Source organism: Schistocerca piceifrons, chromosome 4, assembly GCF_021461385.2.
Source record: "Schistocerca piceifrons isolate TAMUIC-IGC-003096 chromosome 4, iqSchPice1.1, whole genome shotgun sequence".
In the NCBI taxonomy this organism is placed as follows: domain Eukaryota; kingdom Metazoa; phylum Arthropoda; class Insecta; order Orthoptera; family Acrididae; genus Schistocerca; species Schistocerca piceifrons.
Genome location: NC_060141.1, coordinates 513,310,147 through 513,330,832, shown reverse-complemented (window position 1 = coordinate 513,330,832; position 20,686 = coordinate 513,310,147). Strand labels below are relative to the sequence as shown.

Genomic DNA, 20,686 nt, shown 5'->3' with positions numbered 1-20,686 from the left:
AAAGTAATAACATTATGTTTTCAATTCTTGTGCAGCTTGTATTATTTGTAACAAACAAAGAGAAGTTCATTTATCTCAAATGTAAGAAAATTAACATGATCCCATATCTTTAAATCAAGTGTCCATTTGAAAATTATATTTTTTCCCCCTTGTTAACACATACTCAAATTGAAAGCTAAACTACTTACCGTGGTAATGTAAGCTCAACTGCGCCTAATAAAGCTGTCGTAACTGGCAATACAGTTCCCTTTAATCTCTCGAAGACTAACTGGAAAATCCCAATATCTTGAGAATCCTGGAGTTTATTGATATCATCAATTTGTTGATGATAGGATGTAAGAAGTTTTCTAAATTTCTCCATAACTGAAAAAGAACATACAGAAGTTATGACTTTTTATAATTCATTGAATAGCTTAATGGGACAATAAAGTTTTATAAAATAATATTTGCAACTACATGACTAAACATAAAAGATTCAAAAAGCAAAAAGCAGGCAATCAGTTTTGAGTAGCTAGCAGATCATTTAAGTGCTACGTGAGAAACAGCCCTATTAAATGTTTATAATGGTTCAAAAACCAGTCTGTCACTCACTTTAAATAGGGCAGACAGTATGGAAGTACTCAGCCTATCATAGGGATAATGTGTCTGAAAAGTCCCTCTGCAGCAGTGAGCTCTGCACAGGTTGGCAGCACATTCATGTTTTTGTGTAAGTCAGGGGCTGGGATTCACTGCTAGTGGCTGTGGTTATGTTGGAAAACTGGATTCAACATCATTATAAATAAAAGAGTGAAATTAATTAATTATATTCATTACAATTAAATACACTGTATTCACCAACATCACAGTATGTGCTGAAAATGTTTTCCGCTTTATTGAAGGCATAGTTCAACACATTTACTTTTATTAGTGAACACCTTTACCAATGTTTCACATGTAATCAAAGGCAGATAATCAATTGTTGCTGTCTTCTGTTCATCTATTGTCTTTGTTGCCTTTGGGTTATTTTGATACACAAATGTTTTTGTCACACCCCAACAGAAACAGTCAGGCAGAAACAGATCCAGTTAGTGTGGGGACTATAGACCATTCATAATTAGTCTGTCTCTACAAATTCCATTTAAAAGTCATAGGGAATTGTGTGCTGTATGAGCAGCAGCATTGTCATGTTGGAAAAAATGAATGACTGATCTCAGTGTCATTCAGCAGGGCAATAAATGGATAAATTATCTGGGAACAATAGACATCAAAAGTGATGGCCATATCAAAAATGATCAGCCTTATAATACACACTCACGTTACAGGAACCCACACTCTAATTTTCTCTATGACCAATGGTGTCTGTCTTCAGGCATTTTTATTTTCAGATGACCAACTTCATGAATTCTGGGAATTAATACAGCCAGATAGGTGAAACAAACCCTCATCAGCAACAAATGTATGATCTAAAACACCACCTTCATATCAGTTAACAAATTGCTGAAACCATTCACAATATGTTATTCATTTCCCATGGTCCATAGTAAAATTGTTGCACAGCAGTAATTTTACACGGATACATTACCAGTTCTTTGGTAACAGCCTGTTGCCGTATAAGAAACCTTAGTCTCTTGTCATAATCTCCTCACTTATTTTGTTGGACTCTGCAACATGGCATCCAAAGTGTTGTCAAGCTTCCATTCCTTTAGAATTGTGGGCCTACCAGTTCATGGTGCATCATGAACTGAGCCTGTTGTCTGGAATTTGCGAATTAAACCACATAGAGTATCACAATATGCACACATTTAAGCAGAACGATACAATCTAAACTGCCTTCTCACATGCTCCATGAAGTTTCCTCCTGCACAGAAGAACTCTTCCACTGAAAATGTCCTTGTTGCAATAGTAAGCATTCTCACTACACTCATTTTGCACAAGAATTATACAATAACACAACTATATCTGGAATGCACATGCAACACTACCCCCCCCCCCCCCCTTTTCCCTACCACTGCTGGTCCACCAAACACACGCTGCCAACCTATCATCCCCCACACAATAAGACACATGAGGGTAACTGCTGCAGAGAGACTTTGTGGATGCTCAGTGTTAAGATTATTAAAATTATTGTGTATCCTACTCACAAACAGATGTGTTAAGATTATTGTAAAAATATTATTGTACAAAATTTAATTAAAAACTTTAGTAAAGTAAATTCTTTTGATGAATTTAATCATAGAATGTAAAATAAGAGACAGATTCAACATTATAGGATATTTTCACTTGTTTTCATGACTATAAAGATAACTGATGAATTTAATTGTAGCTGTTCTTCCACTGATAATGATTAATAGTTACCACACTTAAAAACCTGCATAGTTGATGACATTATGACTTAAACTTGCAAATGTAGACCCAGCGATGACTTGTACTTTTTGTTATAATAGTACAGACAAATTCTTGTAATTCTGCCCGACATATTAATACATCAGTCAACATAATTGTGCATATGTTTGACAAGGTTGCTACGCACCATAGGAAAGGATACATCTGCTGGTGCCAGTTCGTGGGGTAAAGCAGATTTAAGGGCCACTGTGGACTACCACAGCCTCACTTGGCAACCCATTGATGTTTACAACAACCTACTGAAGAAAACCTATGTGTTTTTTTTTCTAGACTATGATTTGGGCTTTGTTGTTACCTACTATCAATGTTTTGTTAGCCCATGAAATTGCCTGTCTGCCTAATGTGTACTGCTTCCGCACACAGCTTCAATGACCAATGCACCTTCAGTAGATGAAACAAAAGTAAATGGATACATGAAAAATGTGTTATCCATGCAGCAAATTTGCAGAGTACAGTACTGACTACGAGGAGACTTACAACAGTGGAGATAAGAATTTTTAGGAACTGCAACCCACCTCATGCTGGAACATAACTTGTCAAGTAGTTTTGGTGCGTGTTTCAGCCAAAATGTTCTACCAGTTTCTCAAGCTCTGGAAATGACAGCTTGAGCAGTAGCACAAGCTGGCACACAATCTGATGGATCTAGCACAAGGACAGTCACTTTTGACAACTCCAGCTTTCCCACCATTCAACAAAGCTCAAAACGACCAGGAAGAGTATCCAAAGCACTTCATTTGCAGGCATGCAACATTACAAGCCAAGAGTGATTGAGACCCTTTCTATTATCTATGAACCCACAGCTCTATTATAACAGAAAAAAATTGCCCAATTCATTTGACTCATCAGTCTGCCCCTTGCCACTTTTTGCTCACTTTTAAATGAACATTTTGTTACAGAAATGCATGAGCTGACTGCCTGTTTATAGTTTCTTCAACTTCATATTACAACATCTGACAAGTTTTGCGTCATGGGTCCCAGACACACAAGGCCCAGGTAGAAAATGCCAATTGACATGTTCTTGTGAACTATCATGCACAGAATCACTAATACATGACATGATTAGCTCCTGAGAGTGAAGTGAACATTCAAGCATTATAGCGATCAGATCCTTCTTTAGCTGAAGTTTGGCATCTGGCTAGCACCTCAAAGATTTCTCAAGCAACTCAGACTACCAATTCCACTGATTGTGAAATATCAGAAATGCCATCTCAATCAGCAAATGCAATGCAACTTAGTCCATCTGATGGTCAAATCATACACTTTGAGTCATCACTGCCACCCCTCACCACTACTCATCCACTTTTAAGTGATCATTCTGCCATAGAAATGCTTGTAGTGGCTGCTTGTTTAGAGTTCCTTCAACTTCATAAGGCAACATCTGGCAGTTATGCATCATGGACACAGATGTGCAAGGCCTAAGTCAAAAATGCTAATTGTCATGTTCTTGTGGAGTATCACATGCAGAATAATTGATACAGGACATGATCAGGTAGCACCAGACAGTGAAGTTCATGCTCAAGCATTACAACATCCAGATCCTTCTTTAGCTGAAGTCTGATATACTGTTAGCACCATCAACACTTCTCAAGAAGTTCAGGCAACCATTTCCACAGATTGTGAAATATCAGAACTGTCATCTAAATCAGCAAATGTAATCCAACATAGACTGTCTGATAGTGAAACTGCAAAAATACTGAGCAGTGCAAGTGGCAGTGTAGCAGTTTTTGCTTGGCCCAGCACCCTAACAGTGTTTCCTTTTAACCATAGCAAACTTTTTGCTGACTGCTAAGTTGTTCTGATTGTTTTTGCCTACAAGCTAGACATGTGCACATTATTCTGTCAATAATGTTTTCATAAGCCATATTGGAATTACGTCTGTCAATAATGTTTACACCAAGATCACATAGCAGATATTCTACGAATTAGCCATGTCATCAACAGTCAAGGTTGCCTTTGCAAATAAATGGCATGGCCGGTGCCCCATGATTTTTCAATGGTTTCTCGAACAACTCACAAGGTCTGTGCCTGGCTGTGCCAACTATCTTGATGGTATTGCGGTCTCCAGTGCCTCCAGTTCTGATTATCTCAATAACTAATGTACACTCTTTTTGGTGTTACAGGCCACAGGGTTAAAACGAAATTTGTAAAAGTGCCACTTCTTTCAACCTTCTATTGTTTATCTTGAGTTCAGGGTCTCTAGTACTGGTATCAGAACCCTTCATCAGAATGTCTCTGCCATTGTGGCTCTTCTGCATCTTATGTAGGTCAAGAACTCCTGGTTCTTAGTAAGATCACTTATTATCATCAGTTTTTGCCTGGGGTGGTGTCGGTTGCACAACCATTAATGCCTTTCTGCAAAAGGGACATCTTTCCACTGGTCGCAGGCATGTGAAATGACATTTTCCAAACTGGAGTCTATGTTACAATCTGCACCTTGCCTCATAACCTACCAACTGGTTCAACATTTAGTGTTAGTAACAGATGTGTCCCAGCATGCGCTAGAGGAAGTGTTAGCTCATAAATATTCTGATGGCCCAAAGTGGCCCACTGCATACACATCGAAGCTGCTTAATTCTCTCAGAAAAGACATTCACAAATAAAGATGCCCTTGACATTGTTTATGGCTTAAAGAAGTTTCATGTTTTCCTGTATGGTGTAAAATTCCATTTCGTCACAGATCACAAGTAATTAGTTTCATTGTTTAACCCCTCAGCATCATTGCCAGACAAAGCAGCACATCGTCTCCAACATTGGGCACTGTTCCTCTCTTGTACTACTATGAGATTCACTTCTGCCTCATGGCTAAAAATGCAAATTCTGACACACTCTCCCATCTTATGGCTGGTCCAGATCCAGTTTGCAGTTGGGAGGAATTGTTCTATTTCCACATTGATGAACGTGCTCAACAAACTGCCAATAGTTTTCCAATCACTAGCACTCAGCTCATGCAGACTAGTACTACCGATCTGATTTTATGTAAAGTGGTATAATGCTTAAAACATGTCTGGCCTGAGGCACCTCCATTGCAGACATCTGAACCCCTCCATACCTACTATGTGTTTCACTATTGTTTCTCTGTCATTCCTGGTGATCTACACCTTGATACAGACTATTGAGCTACTCATGTAGTGGTTCCCTTGGCACTCCTTTCTGAGATCCTGGAATTGATATATGCTGCTGATCACGGGCAGTTGGGGGGGGGGGGGGGGGGGGGGGACGGAGGTTCATGCTCCAAAACATCAGCCCACAATGAGGTTTTTTGGCCTGGTTTGGATGATGACATTGCTGGTTTGGTTAAGGCATTTTCTCAATGCACATTGCAGAAAGCTGCCCTGAGGGCAATGTTGTCTCAATGCCCACAACCTTCTCTGGTCTGGGACTGTCTCCACGTCAATTTTGATGACCTTTCCTTAATACAAACTGGATAATAGTTATTGATGCATTATCTCGATTCCCATATGTTGTTTATTGTCCATCAACTTTCGCCTCTGCCATTGTGGTGGCCCTATTGACAATTTTTTCCATCACAGCACTTCTGGCAACATTGGTCTCTGATAATGGCCCTCAGTTTGTGTTGCAGGTGTTTGCCTGCTTCTTCAATGCCTACAGGATTCACTACATTTTCGTCCCGCCCTTCCATCCACAGTCCAATGGTGAGGCCGAAACATTTATTAGAACATTCAAACTGCAAATGAAAAAGTACATGACTCAGTCCCTATCGGAAGTTGGCTTGGATAAATTTCTGTTTTCCTATTGGTACACACTGCTCGGGGCCAACAGCCACACCGAACTGCTTCACAGGTGTCTACCCCGAATGCTCCTTCATCTCCTGCGGCCCAACCATGGATGCCAGTCCATGCAGGCATTGTCCTGTTTCTGGCATGTGATGGCTGTCTGGGTTCACAGGTTTGGTCGTCACCCAAAATGGATTCCTGATGTCATCTCTCGATGGTGCGACAGCATTCTCTGCAACACCTGTATGGAGGAGTGTCTCTGTGCGCATCATTATGACCAGTTGCGCCTGCGTGAGGATGACCAGACAACCCCATCCAGGGCACAGACATCACTAAGGCGGACTGCCTCGGATCACTTGAGGTAGCTGTGTCGCTGAGAAGACATGTAAGGGATTCTCCATCACTGGTGGATGAAGCTGGTGCACCTTCTCCAATACTGCTACCAGTACTGCCACCAGAGCCATCTCCTCTGCCTCAGATGCCAACCGCAGGGCACCGCCACTACCAAGCACTGTACCTGATGTGAACATGGAGCTCACATCAACGTCCATTATGGGTCGACACAAGAATTCAGACTGCTACTCTACCCGCACCCCAAGTACTTCCAACCATACATCCAGTATCAGCACATCATCTCAGTCAGAGCCTCGGAGAGGAAGATGCAATGGACATCTCGTGAATCCAAGCTGTTCGCCAAGGGAAAAGGATTGAAGTAATCTGCTTACACTTGAAAGCAGTGTGCATTAGCAGTGTTTTGTCATATGCGAGAGTGCACCGTGAAAGAACAATACTGTGAACTTCCAATAGAGCCTGCCACAGGCGAGTGCTTATTTAAACCCTGCCACACTATGCTTGCTCTCAGTTATCATATTATTAATGCTTGTATACATTTGCCTTCTCTTATTGTGTTGAATGTATGTTATGGTGACTGGCGTACATGCCACAGTCTAATAAAGTTGTACTAACATTCTTGGTTGTGTTATGTGTCCAAATTACAACAAAAACCACTTCAACACAGCATTTTGAAAGATGGAATGTCTGTGCTAACAGCAAAAAGTTGATATTAGGGGAAAAGGCCTGCTGACATGTTAGACAAAACAGTTTTAGATACAAATGTGAAACTGAGTAAAATAAGATTACAATTGCAGACAGCAACTAATCCATCCAATCACAGAGATGATGTGCTGCCCCCCTCCCTCCCCCCCACTCACCAGATCTGAACCCAACTGAATACATTTGGCTTGTGATTGAATGTGGTGTCAGAGTTCATCACCCCCCTCCTCAGAATTTATGGGAATTAGGTGGCTTGTGTGAGCAGATGTGGAGCCAACTCCCTCCAGTGACCAACCACAGCCTCATTGCTTCCATGCCATGACATATTGTCACTGTTATCTGTGCCAAAGGTGGACAACAGGCTATTGAGTAAGTTGCCATAAGGTTCTGGCTGATCAATGTATACACTGGAAAAGGGAGTGAGGGATGTGGCCTGATAGAAGAAGAGAAAAAGTTGTCCAAACCAAGCCCCTCCCATATGCTTCTGCAAATCAATAGAAAGAAGTAACAGAAACGTTATCACTGACCACTGGTTTCAACTATAGAAGTCACTGGTGAGCAACAAAAGAGGGGACTAACCTATGTGGTAACAGTCAGAAAGAACAAGCACAAATTTTCCCCAGAGATTTTGACTGATAAAAGCAGACTAGTTGGATCAACATTCTATGGCTTCTCTGAAAACACAACACTGCCTTCATTTGTTCCTAAGAGAAACAAAGTAGTTATTCTTGTAACTTCAATGCATTACACAATTGATAAAGATACTATAAAAAATGAGCCTGGATTATCTGCAACTACAATGCAACGAAATCTGGTGTAGGTTTGCTTGGCATGAAGTGTGCCAAATATTCATCAGACAGACATACATGACACTGGCTGATGGCAGTCTATTACAAACTAGTAAACATCAAGTTGTGTCAACATCTTTTTTCTGTATGTATGCTACAGAGGAAACACCGTAATGGCTCATCTCAAATTCACCAGGAGTCTAGCCATGAAAATGAAACAAGCCACATTTAAGAAGGCACCTGTAAATTCAAAATTTACCATGAGATATCAAGCCAATCATCCACAAAGTTCTGGAAGACATTCAGGAATCCAGCAGAGCCATACCAAGAGATAGAACAGGAAAGAGGAAGAGTATATGAAGTGCTGTGCACCCAACAAAAGGAAAATGGCAAATAAGAATGTAGTAGAAAGATGTGTGTGTCAGCTATGTAAATGTGCTATGATTTAATATTTTCAGTTCGTTAGACTATTACCTTCATTTACATTTTTGGCAATCTTTGATTTATTTTCATGTGGATGGTGACTGATGTAACAACATTAACTATCATTTCAATACTGATACTAAATGACCGCACATACTCATGATATTTCATGTTTATTTTAAATACTGTAAACAAAAAAGGCTGAATAATTAAATTTACTTATAACATGAATTAGCTGATTATTTATTTTTGTCAACTAATGTGAAGTTATGTGATAAAAAATGTTATGAGAACTAAGAGAACAAATGTTTCTAGTTACACACATTTGAGAGATGTTTCAGGTTAAGGGATAACAGATGGACAGACAGACAGAAGGATGGAAAATGACTAAAAATATGTGATTGTATTATAGAAATATAAATTAATGATTTTAAGTGATTTAGAAGCTCAAAATTTTTACACATCAATGGGCCATAAGCCTTAATGCATGACAAAAATTAGAACTTGATATGTTCACTTGTTCGTAAGAAAAGGGGTTCTTAACATTTGGACAGACAGACAGGTGGACAACAAAGTGATACTTTAAGCACTCTGTTTTTACAGATTAATGAAAAGGACTCTGAAACTGAACGGAAAAAAAGACTGAACAAGGATGGGATGGTGAAGAAGTGGGAGCTACAGAATAGATCCAGGAGAGAAATAATTACAGAAATGCTATCATTTGAATGTACTAACACTTTACAAGACAAATAACCCCCTGACAGTGTCAACAAGTACTGGAATTCATTGAAGGAAGGAACTGTAACAGCAAGGCAGAAAAGTATAGGGTATGTAAATGGGAAAAGGGCAAAAATGCCATGGGTTACACACGAGATATTTCTGCAGATGGCAAAGAAAAGAAAATTTGAAAATAAAAACAATAAAGATGCAAGAAAAATGTACTGAAGGCTGAATAACAAATTGCACAGAGAAACAAAGTAGGCTAGGAAAAAATGGCTGAAAAAGGAAAATGACTCAACTGAATAACTGGGGAGGAAGGGAAGATATGATTTACTGTACTACAGAGTAAATACTACAACATAGGACCTAAACAGGCCAGGAAGTGCTATTATGGAGATTCTCAGTAAACAGAAAAATGTAGCATACAAAGATTGTGAGGACATCCTACAGAAATAGGAAGACTATTTAAGAGATTTATAACACTCAGATCACAAACCAACAACTCTGGAACTTGACTCCATGCACAGTGTCATTGAGAATGATAAAGGACCAACAGTCATAATGAAGAAGCAAAGAATACAATAGCTGCAATGATAAATGGGACAGCAGTAGGTACAGACGTGATACCAGGAGAAATATTAAATGTTTAAACCCTTTCCAATGAATATTACAAATTATGATTTGTCACTGCCTACCAGATGACAAGCGGGTAAAAGTAGGAGGAAGAAGAATATAGTGTTTGAGGTTTGTAGATGGCATGGTCCTCCTAGCCACAGGTGAAAGAGAATTACGGGATATAGTGGAAATATTTGTGGAATGAAAATAAATACAAAGGAAACAATAGTAATGGCACTGGGCGGAAATAAAAAAGTAAAGATAAGGCTGTATGGAGAAGTATTAGAATATGTGCAAAGCTTTAAATAGCTTGGAAGCAGGACAGAAATGGACTGAAAGAGCAGCACTGAAATTAAAACCAGAACAGAAATGGTGAAAGAGTCATTTTATAAGAAAAGGAGAATTTTCTACAGCAACATGGACAAAGGTTTAAGGAAAAGGTTAACAAAATGTCGTTTTGTATGGTGCTGAAATGTGAACACTGAGGAAGAAAGATACAAGCAAGGTTGGAGACTTTTGAAATTTGGATATGATGGAGGCTGGATTGAATAAGTTGGATGGATACAGTGAAGAATGAAGTGGTGCTGAGAAGATCGAGTGACCAAATATGTACTAAAATGAAGGAAACAAAAGTGGATTTGATACACATTAAGAAAGGAGGGGAGGCTTATAAAAACAGTCCTTAGATGGCTATGTGGATGGAAAGAGGAGGCAAAGGAGGAAGAGACATATGTCTACCTATGTCTGTATATGTGCGGATGGACATGTGTGTGTGTGTGTGTGTGTGTGTGTGTGTGTGTGCGCGCGCGCGAGTGTATACCTGTCCTTTTTTCCCCCTAAGGTAAGTCTTTCCGCTCCCGGGATTGGAATGACTCCTTACTCTCTCCTGTAAAACCCACATCCTTTCGTCTTTCCCTCTCCTTCCCTCTTTCCTGATGATGCAACCATGGGTTGTGAAAGCTTGAAATTTGTGTGTGTGTTTTTTTTTTGTGTCTATCTACCAGTGCTTTCTCATTTGGTAAGTCACAGCATCTTTTTTTAATATATTTTTCCCATGTGGAATGTTTCTTTCTGCCTCTTCAAGATTCCTGAGAGAGAGAGAGATACACACACACACACACACACACACACACACACACACACACACACATATATATATTCACACTCACACCGAGATACCAATCAGTCCACATCCATGTACCATGCGTAGGATGACGTCAGATCTATGCCTCTATCAAAAGTGGGTTTGGTAATAGTAGTAAGTGACGTCATGAGGACTGTACACCATCCTGGATCACTTACATTACATGGAAGTAAATGTTTGTGTGCAACGCATAATGTTGACAAAATTGTGTGGCAAGTGATGAGATTATTTTCCACTTTTAAGGTGAGATATCAACTTTGGTGATTAGAAATCAGGGTGACAGACCATTTTAGTTGGAAGTCAGCAAAATAGACCATTTTACTTGGAACTTCCCATTGAGGTCACCTCTGAACTGTTAATAGAGCTGTTTCAGATAGGGACAATATTATTATAATAAACATTATTATAGTTCGTGCTTGTGAACGTTTACTGAAAATGTCAATAAGTTAAAACTCAAAACTTTTATTTATAGTCAGTGTTACAGATCCCACTGAGTACATAGCAAGTAGGAACATTTTCTCTCAATGAGCACAATGAGTAATGTGGACTTGCAGACTGGAAATTATGGTCAGAATGTTCTCCATTGCTTTCCGGCTGACCACAAAAATATTTCCTGGCTCTTTTAAAAGATGAAGGAAGGCATACAGCATGCACAGTTAATGTAAGACTCTTTTCATTAATGACATAACAAAAAGTAATGGCCAGTTCCATTACTTCCTTTCCACCCCACATATGGTGCATCAGCCGGGAAACTGAAATGTGAAAGTGATTAGTACAAAACAGGGAACTTGGTAGGCACTAACAGGATACCACAGTGAAATATGCCAAAACCAGTGTGTGAACACTGTTAAGATTTCCTCGTGAATGTGGAAACTAAATTGAGAATGTTTGCCACAGTAATCTTGAACGTAACACAAGGAGGTAAGTAGATGACATTACATTATGGCTACATCTGCTGCTGAGGTTAGAAGAAGACAGTGACAGTGCATCATCATGGAGTTGATGGACCTGCAAGTTACTGCCTGTGCTCACTAGTACCCAGCCCTCCCTTGAGCTACTGCAGTAGGCAATATTGCCACCATCCTCACAACCATAATTGCTGCTGCTGCCTGCATTACGTCACAATGCCTCGGATCACATTTGTTGATACATCACTTGTCGAAGTCAAGCAAACACAACAAGTCAAAAATATTTAAAGAATTTCTTAATTTCTGCTGACAGGCTATTAAAAATGGAATATAATGATGAAGATATTTTGAAAGTTAACATGGAACCAGTCACTTACAATGAATCCTCTGAATTACAAATTGAAATTAATTAGAATTGTTCAGTCAAAGTAATAAATCCAAAATCTGAGGGTGATTTGTCAAAAGTACAATCGGAGGTAAATTTCACTGTTACAGCTTAGTTAGAACCATTTTCTGATGATGATATAATTGAAGTTGAAGTCAAAATAGAAGAAGTAGAATTATTAGAGTTATCAGATAATGAAACTGAGTTCAATATTTCTGAAATTCAGCCAACTGGCTGAAAGGCCAAGTGGCAAGGTAGAGGCACCAAATTGGATGCAAATACTGTTTCCAATACTTGAACCACATCATAAAGAACTGAAGGATGAAATGATCTCATGACTGAATAGCTTGAATTACAAAATGCATTCTGATCATAATGTTCTGCAAGTCAGAATATAGCAACCGCTAAATAAATTGCACAGTATATTCAAAATCAAAATTGATGAAGTTGTAAAGATTTAAAAGATGCAGATGATTGTATGGAAGGGAGGTTGTCAGAAAGGACAGGCAATGAATCCAAACTTTGGTCTAATTGGTTTAGAGAGGCAACTGATAAAGTAAATGCTTGTCAGAAGTATATTAAAACAGTAAAATCTGACTGTGAAAAATTATGTGAGGATGTTGATAAAAATATATCTGGCAGAGTGGAAGCAGTTGAACTACAAGTAGAAGAACTAAATACTAATTTTATTAACATAGAAAATAGAGTAACGTCTGCCAGATCTTGCAAAACAGTATGTTGCTTCAATTGTTACAGCTTTTATCAGACATTGTCAATTTTTACATTTTGATCCAGACAAACAAATTTACCAATTAGAGCAATGGAATGATTTTGAGGGTGTTTTGCCAAATGCATGATCAGAACATGAGAAAATTTCTTTCATCAGAAGTCATTTGTCAGGAGATGCTTTGTGATAGTCAGCTGATATAAGATGCAAAACACTTCCTCAATTTAAAATTACATTTTGGAATGAGAACTGGTCTCCAACAAACAGAACAATGTTTTGAGAAAATTTTGGATTGGTAAAAATTTACTCCAGATTGTCAATCAGTTGAAGAGTTTTCTAGAAAGTGGGTTTCACAGCTGTCACATCTGACTGAAAAAATGAAACTGGAAATGAAGATCACGGGGCTAGAAAGTAAGCTGCCTTGATATTGGCAGAAAAGAATCATTTTGCACCTATAGATAATGTGGATAGGTTCACTGAGTATCTGGAATGAGTAGAAAGAGTAGCTGCTGCTGAGGAGCATGTGCAGAATAATAATAGTTCCTCTAACAGTTATACAAACAACAGAAATAATAGTAATGGGAACATGAATGTTGGGAGTATGGAAGTTCATAATACATTATGTAATTATCATTGCCAAAGCTACGGTAGAGGAAGATGAGGTAGGCAGCCACTATGTTTTTGCAATAACTAATATGGCAAAGGCAGAAATATAAATAATATGCCACTGGAACAAGATGAGAGCACAATGCTAACCAATCTGATTCTGACTTGAATAAACACATTAGGCTGTGTATGGGAAACTAAGTCCCATCTACAAAGAAACTGACTCTCACCAGGCACAAACTGTAACACAGCCAGTAACAAAAACATGGACCAGAGTCAGTCAGCACACTCAAACCAATAACAGAGATGATGAAATAGGAACAGAAAGTACCAGTAATATGCTAAACCACTCTCATCATCTAGTTTACAGCATTTTGGACACATTAGAAAAATGGGACAAGAAGGAAAATTAAAAGTGCTGGGAGGATCAAATTAACAGGTTTGAATCTGATAAGCATGGAGATGAGGTAAAGGCTTATATCTTTGACAATAATGGCAATCTGAATGTTAAAATTCTGGTAGAGGAAATAGTTTTGCTAGGTTTTGAGGAGGAGGAGTTGTTAGATGACGAGGGTAGCAATAATAATGAGGTCAGGGAACCTATTAGCTGTATTAACTTGCCACAAAACTTAAAAGCAGACAACAGTATTATAAATAGCAATGTTGAGCAGGGACACAGCCTCTCAGAGGTAGAGAGTAGTTTAGCTATGTGCAGCAAATGAAAGCACAGGAAGTCATCGAGTGCTCTGATTTTAAATTGGTTGAAAAGGCAGCTGCAGATGTAGAGGTTGATGACCCAGTGAATCTAAGTTAAATGTACTTGCAACTGAACGAAATACTTTAGCTGGAAACAGATTGAAAAGAATTTATTAGAAGACTTTTATGAGGAACATGTTCAAACTAGAATAACTCACCCTATTATAAAAATTAACATATCAAGAGTAACAGTGCATTGTCTTCTTGATAGCAGCAGTGAAACAAGCGCTTTGCCCCAAGCACTTTTTGATTATATTCATAATAAGAATGAGTTAATGGTCATAGAAGTAAGTGGTTTAAGAACAATAGGTGCTACAGAAAATATTTCTAGACCAGTACAGCTAAAAGCTTTGATACCAATTGGTATAGGTAACATAATAATAACATAATAAGAGATCATCCTTCTTCAATCGTGTTCAGGTTAAGTCTCAAAATGTTGATTGATAGAGATCCTTTAAGGAAATATAAAGGAAAAATTGACTGTGATCAGAGCCACTTGATACTAACTTTACCAGATTCTCAAGTGATTACAGAGGCTTTCATTGGAAATTATGTGGACAGTAATAATCAAGCAGGGGAACTGCCTATTAGAGTAATGAGGAATAAGGGAAACTTGGAAGAAGATACTGAATTTGGGAGTACTGTGCAAAATGCTAATGCAGAAGAGAACTATGTCCTGGAAGAGATACAGGCTAAAGTATAGTCAAAAAATCAAATTTCTGAGAAACAGAGGGCAGATTTAAGGGAAGTATTAACCACTCAATGTATTCTCAAATACACATGGAGAAGTTAAAGGGTATGTATGGTGTTTGAATGTAAAGTCTGGGCAGGTATTTTTCAAGAAACGTTATCAGATACATATTGTAAGAAAGTAAGCTGTTAAGAGAGAAATTCAGGATAGGTTGGCATGGGGTGTCATTGAGCATATTGTAGATCTGAAGCCTTTCAAAATCAACAGTAATTAGATTCTGTAAGGGGTCTGCAACTCTTTGGTGGATATACAGTTTGGTGTAGTGTGTGATCCCAGCTGGATAAAACTGTATTTCCCTTTCAGCTCTCATTCTCTTCTTCTGTTCTATCTATAGTCAGTAAGGAATATATGCCTTCATGTTGTACATATGCTATTAGTTTGTAAAATCTTCCTAGTTAGTAAGAATGATTTCCAGAAATGAATATATCCAAATGAATATTTTTAAGAATATATGAGAGGTAGCTCGCAAATGTAAATTCAAAATGTTAAAATAATAATGTGTAACTTATGAGCACCAGTGATAGAAAAATAATGAATGAAGTAAATAAATAATGAATAAGATCCACAAAAAGGATTAATGACAACAGAATACAGATACTTTTTGTTAAGAGAAGTAATTGAAGCTGAAATTTCTTAAAATCTGAAAAAAAACTCTGCATAAATTAACAACTGTCGTGTTGGAAGTAAGGTTGTCTGTAGCTAAGAAAGGGTAATAGTATGATGCCACCAGAGGCAATCCAAAGCATTCTGATATTAATTAAAGGAGATGTGTGAAAGTGGTGTGAGGATCACACCAAAACTATATGTAAATAATAAGGTCAGTAGGCCGACAAAGATAAAAATTAGAAAGATGCATCAAAATATGTAGGAAAGTGAAATACATGGATAAATGAAAATAAGGAGAAATAGAATAAATGAAATCAGTAGACTGACATATATAGCAAAATGGTGGAAAATTCATATGTAATTCCTTCAAATCTCATAAACGGGTTGAGAAGTGCATAATCTTGCTCAAGGCAGATGGTCAATTGTTAGGTAAGTATTAACACATACAGAAAACAACACACACACACACAAGGGGGTTAAGAAATGCAGATTGTAGAGTACTGGTGTGTTATAATAAAAAATAACTTTTTAATTATGTGTGTAATAAAGAAAAGTAACTGCTGTTGAATGAATAACTTCTTGAACATATTAATCCATATGATAACTAAGCTACTTGAAGATAGAGCTTACAAAGGCTACTCAATTTTGTAAGTAAAGCAGCTTACAATGTAATGAAGTAAATTGCAAAACTAGTCCAAAATGTGCCTATTCTAAAAACCCATGTTGATTTTCAGAGTATAATAGTCATGGTTAAAAAAATTGAAAAGTTCGTTATTCAATCTTAATAATGAGGTAACTAGTGAAAGTGAGCTAGAGTATCATCACAGTTTAATGGAGATGGATAGTGCAAGTAATCATTTTCAAAAACCTAATAACAGAAAATGGAATATAGAATATGTTTTTTCCTCCCTTAGATGTAACCTGAGAACAGAAGCTTGGGGTATGTTACCTGTTTCTGAGGGACATGGAGGCTTTATGAGAAGCAGCCTACAAGCTTTATTGGAGAAGAAAGCAAGGACACAAACCGCAGTGCCTTTTCCCTTTTTGTAATAATGCCATGTAAGACATCAAACCATAGATACTTCCCACCCTCTGCCATAAATGTGTTAGTGAAAGTGGTACATAAGGAGAAATGCCACAGTGCCTACGGTTGTGGTTAAATGAGTGAATAATGAAAAGAAAAATGCTTTTGTATGTTTCTCTTTCATGTAAAGACTGAAAATTCTAAATCACAAAATTAATTCTATAAGAATCAAAAATTTTAATTCATGTTTCTATGTTATTTTATGTACATGATTTGTAAGGAAAGCTCACTTTACAATGTTTTTCTGTCTTTATATGCATATGGTTAATTCTGTGGGTATAGTATTAAGAAAAATCAGTCAGCTACAGTAACATCACTTGTTTCTAAAATTTAATTCTATCAAAAAATAAAATTTTTCACAAAAATAAATAGGAGGTGATAAGGTTAAACAAATATTGTATCACTGCAAGAGGTGCAGCGGTGAGCGAGTGTGCCGGGGCTTACGTCAGTTTAATACTACTAGTACCACATCATCATAAAACGCCTGTGCTTAGCATACAAAAAGAACTGCATCATAATCTGAGAGTGAAATTAAAAATTAAAATAACTTTTCCGAACTTTGTCAGTGTATGCTTCAGTACATTAATGTTAACATTACAATTGAATGATTAAATGTAAATGTTTAACTAAATATAAGAATTTAAGAAAAAATAAGTGGCTCTAAATAATGAAGCTAGAAAGCTAAGAATTGTTTAGAATGTGAAAAAGTATGTCACAATCAAGAGTTACAAAGTTTCAACGTGATCACAGCAATATTTTGGTCAAAATAGGCATTTTTACAGAAAATTGAAAGTGCTAAATATTGAACCAAAAAAGATGAAAATTTGTATATATCCTCAGTCTGATGTAAAAACCTTATATCTGTGACATCAATAAGCTACCTCTATTAGTTTTTAAATCATTTGCTAAAAATCAAATTTCAAATGAAAACGTCCTTCTCCATAATAGATTAAGTGTCATTTGTATTTGTGATAGAAAGTACTAATTACAGTACTTGATTACATTCATTAAATAATACAGCTGTACCAAGTTTCAAGAAATTATTGCAAAAAACTTTTTACTAGCTAAAGCAAACTTAACTATAATTACGAAAAAAATTAAGAAGATTGAAAATTATTAAATGATTTTAATTGATACATGTCTGAAGAAAGGAGCCATTTAGATGCTGCTACCTCTGCTTATGGTGGTGATAGCAGATGTTCTGTTTGGTAGTCCACTGTGCCCATATATACATTTACAGCCAGAGAGGCAATGAAAGAGACCCTTCACATCAAGCTATCAATCTTTCCATGTCAGTCAAATGCCTGCATGTGCTGTGCCTCAGATGATGTCAGAGCTAGGCACCTGCTAAAAGTGTTTTCAGTAAAAGTAGGAAGTGAACTCATGAGGACTGAAGACCACCCCAGATCACTTAGATTTCACGGAAGTGCTGCCCATAATGTTGAAAAACTGTGTGGTAAGTGGTGAGATTATTTTCCACATTTAAGGTGAGCAATCAACTTTGGTGAAGTCAAGGCGACAAACCATTTTACTTGGAATTTCCTGTTGAGGTCACCTCTGAACTGTTAATAGTGCTGTTTCCAATTGGGACATTTTTATTATCAGGAATATTATTATATTTTGTGCATGTAAACTGAATATATCCATCCACTAAAACTCAAAACTTTTATTTATAGACATTGTTACTGATCCTATTGAGTAAATTGCAGGTAGCAAAATAATCTTTCGGTGAACACAATGAGTAATGTGGGCTTGCAGACTGGAATTTATGGTCAGTATGTTCTCCATCGCTTTGTGACTGACCACAGAAATAGTTTTCAGGCTCCTGGAAAAGGCAGAGGTAGGTGTAAAGAATACACAGACAATGTAAGAGTCTTTTTATTAATGACATAACAAAAAGTAATGACCAGTCTGTTTATTTAATACCCCCCTCGGGGTGATGATTGTACCAGCATGACAATTGAAATGGACTGGTCTGCCCAGATTCCCAACATGAAGCCAGTGGAACACGTTTGGGATGAGTGATGACATCACCTTTCTCCAGACTAAAGCATACAACATTGCTTCCTTCTCTGGTTTTTGGCTCTTGAGGAAGAATAGGTTATAGTTTCTCAAAAGACATTCAGAAACCTCATTGACAGTGACTCCAGTAAAGTTAAAGCTCTCATAAAGGTGAATAGTGGACACACAATGTATTAATGTCCAGTAGTAGGGGTCTGGGCACTTTTGATCACATAGTGTATAACAGGCAATACAATGAGGGTAGATATCTTAAAGCACCACAGTCTTTGCCTGTGAAAATTTCTATGTGACTTTGTGGAGTTAGATTTTCCCTAATCAAAGTTGTAGCTAAGTATTCTACATGGGAATTCAAGTCACGAACAGTTCATATCACTCACTGTCATTAGCATAAACAATTCAGAGCACAAATGAGATGGCACGACAGCCCTAGCATGCTGAAGCCATGCGCTAAGTGGTTGATAATGAATAGCTGAAAATATTGCTTTTTCTACAAAGCAGAATGCTGACTTCATCACAAAAATGGACACAATCAGCAAGTGTGCTTATAGAAGAACCCTAAAGTGGTTTTAGTTCCACATAAGATTCACTTTCAGAAAATGAAAATAAACAAGATACCACAATCAGAATTCAAAGACAGTCATCCTTCCTGAATTCAGTCTAAACGGAATAGAAATCTGTGATGCACAATATTGAAATTTGGAAAGTCAATTCTCCCCAGAGAGGCTAAATCACATAATGCACTCAACCGTGATTCAAAGCATAATCGTCTTTCAGGAAAGAGTACCGACACTCAGATTCAAAGAAACCACCACATATTTTTCATTACTTTAAAAAAATATATCAATTAAAATGTGAGACTGCACCCAGTTACTAGTAATTCAGTTACTTTACTGATCAGTAAACATACAAAAAATTAGGACACCCAAAACTTCAGCAATCAAAACCGTACCTCACAACTTATGATGGGGAAAGAATTTCTGCTCAAGGGACATGCGCACTCAAGCAAAATACAAAAACATGACCAACACAGTGAGACTAACTAAAGTTCAATATAACACTAGGCTAAACTGGATGCTATTTGATTTGTTCAGTCTGAGAATTAAAGGTAATGTACATGCAGTAAGTACTCATGTTTGACACAAGTGCATTCAACAATTATGTGGCAAATATCAGCAGTTATTTACTGGTGCACTGGGTTATACTAATCACTTGAAAGCACAAATTAAACTTAAAGAGAATGCCAAACTTAAGTTGCACAGAGCACATCCTATACTGCATGCTATTCATGGTGAATTAGCCACAACTTAAACAAACAGAAGTCATATAGGGATTAATGACATTAGCTGGCAGTGGGCATTGATTTAAATCTGTGAGGAAACTTGAAAATTTGTACCAGATTACGATTCGAACCCAGGTCTCCTGCTTACTGGGCAGATATGCTGACCACTCTGCCGAACACACACAATGGTCATTGCAGCTACATGGACTGATGCTCAGTGCATATATCCCATAACCAAACATTTGGTAACCATTTGAAAATTACATTCTCCTAACAGCAATCAGTAATTACAATCCATTTTTAATTTACTGTGTAAGATTTATTCTAAACAAACGCCAAATTGCAGCAGCAATGCATCACCTCGGTCATAAAAATATTCCTTTCAAATGGTGCCATAATGCAAACAATCATTTCAGAAATTATAGTATGCTTGCTTAGTCAGACTCATCTTACGAACTTTGATATAAGCAAATGAATAGCACTTGAAGTTAGCACTTCTATATATGGCATCAGCACAATTTTAGCCCACAAGATGGGCAACAACGGAGAGCCACATAGCATTTGTGTTAAAAATTTTAAGCAAGGCTCAAGTAAATTACAGTCAGAAAAAGAAGTTACAAGTTTCACACATATCTGCATGGCAGAATATTATTTTTATTGTCACTAATCACAAAAAATTGACACATTTGCATCCAGCAAAATA

At 37.4% G+C, this 20,686-nt stretch overlaps 1 protein-coding gene across 1 annotated transcript in view; it reads right to left on the bottom strand.

Moving 5' to 3' along the window:
• Positions 1–20,686, bottom strand: part of LOC124795954 (dynein axonemal heavy chain 6) — a 1,096,896-nt gene that overhangs the window by 878,882 nt on the left and 197,328 nt on the right. The window contains exon 11 of the mRNA XM_047260034.1: positions 189–363. Within this exon, the coding sequence (XP_047115990.1) occupies positions 189–363 (175 nt within the window). The remainder of the gene's footprint in view (positions 1–188; positions 364–20,686) is intronic.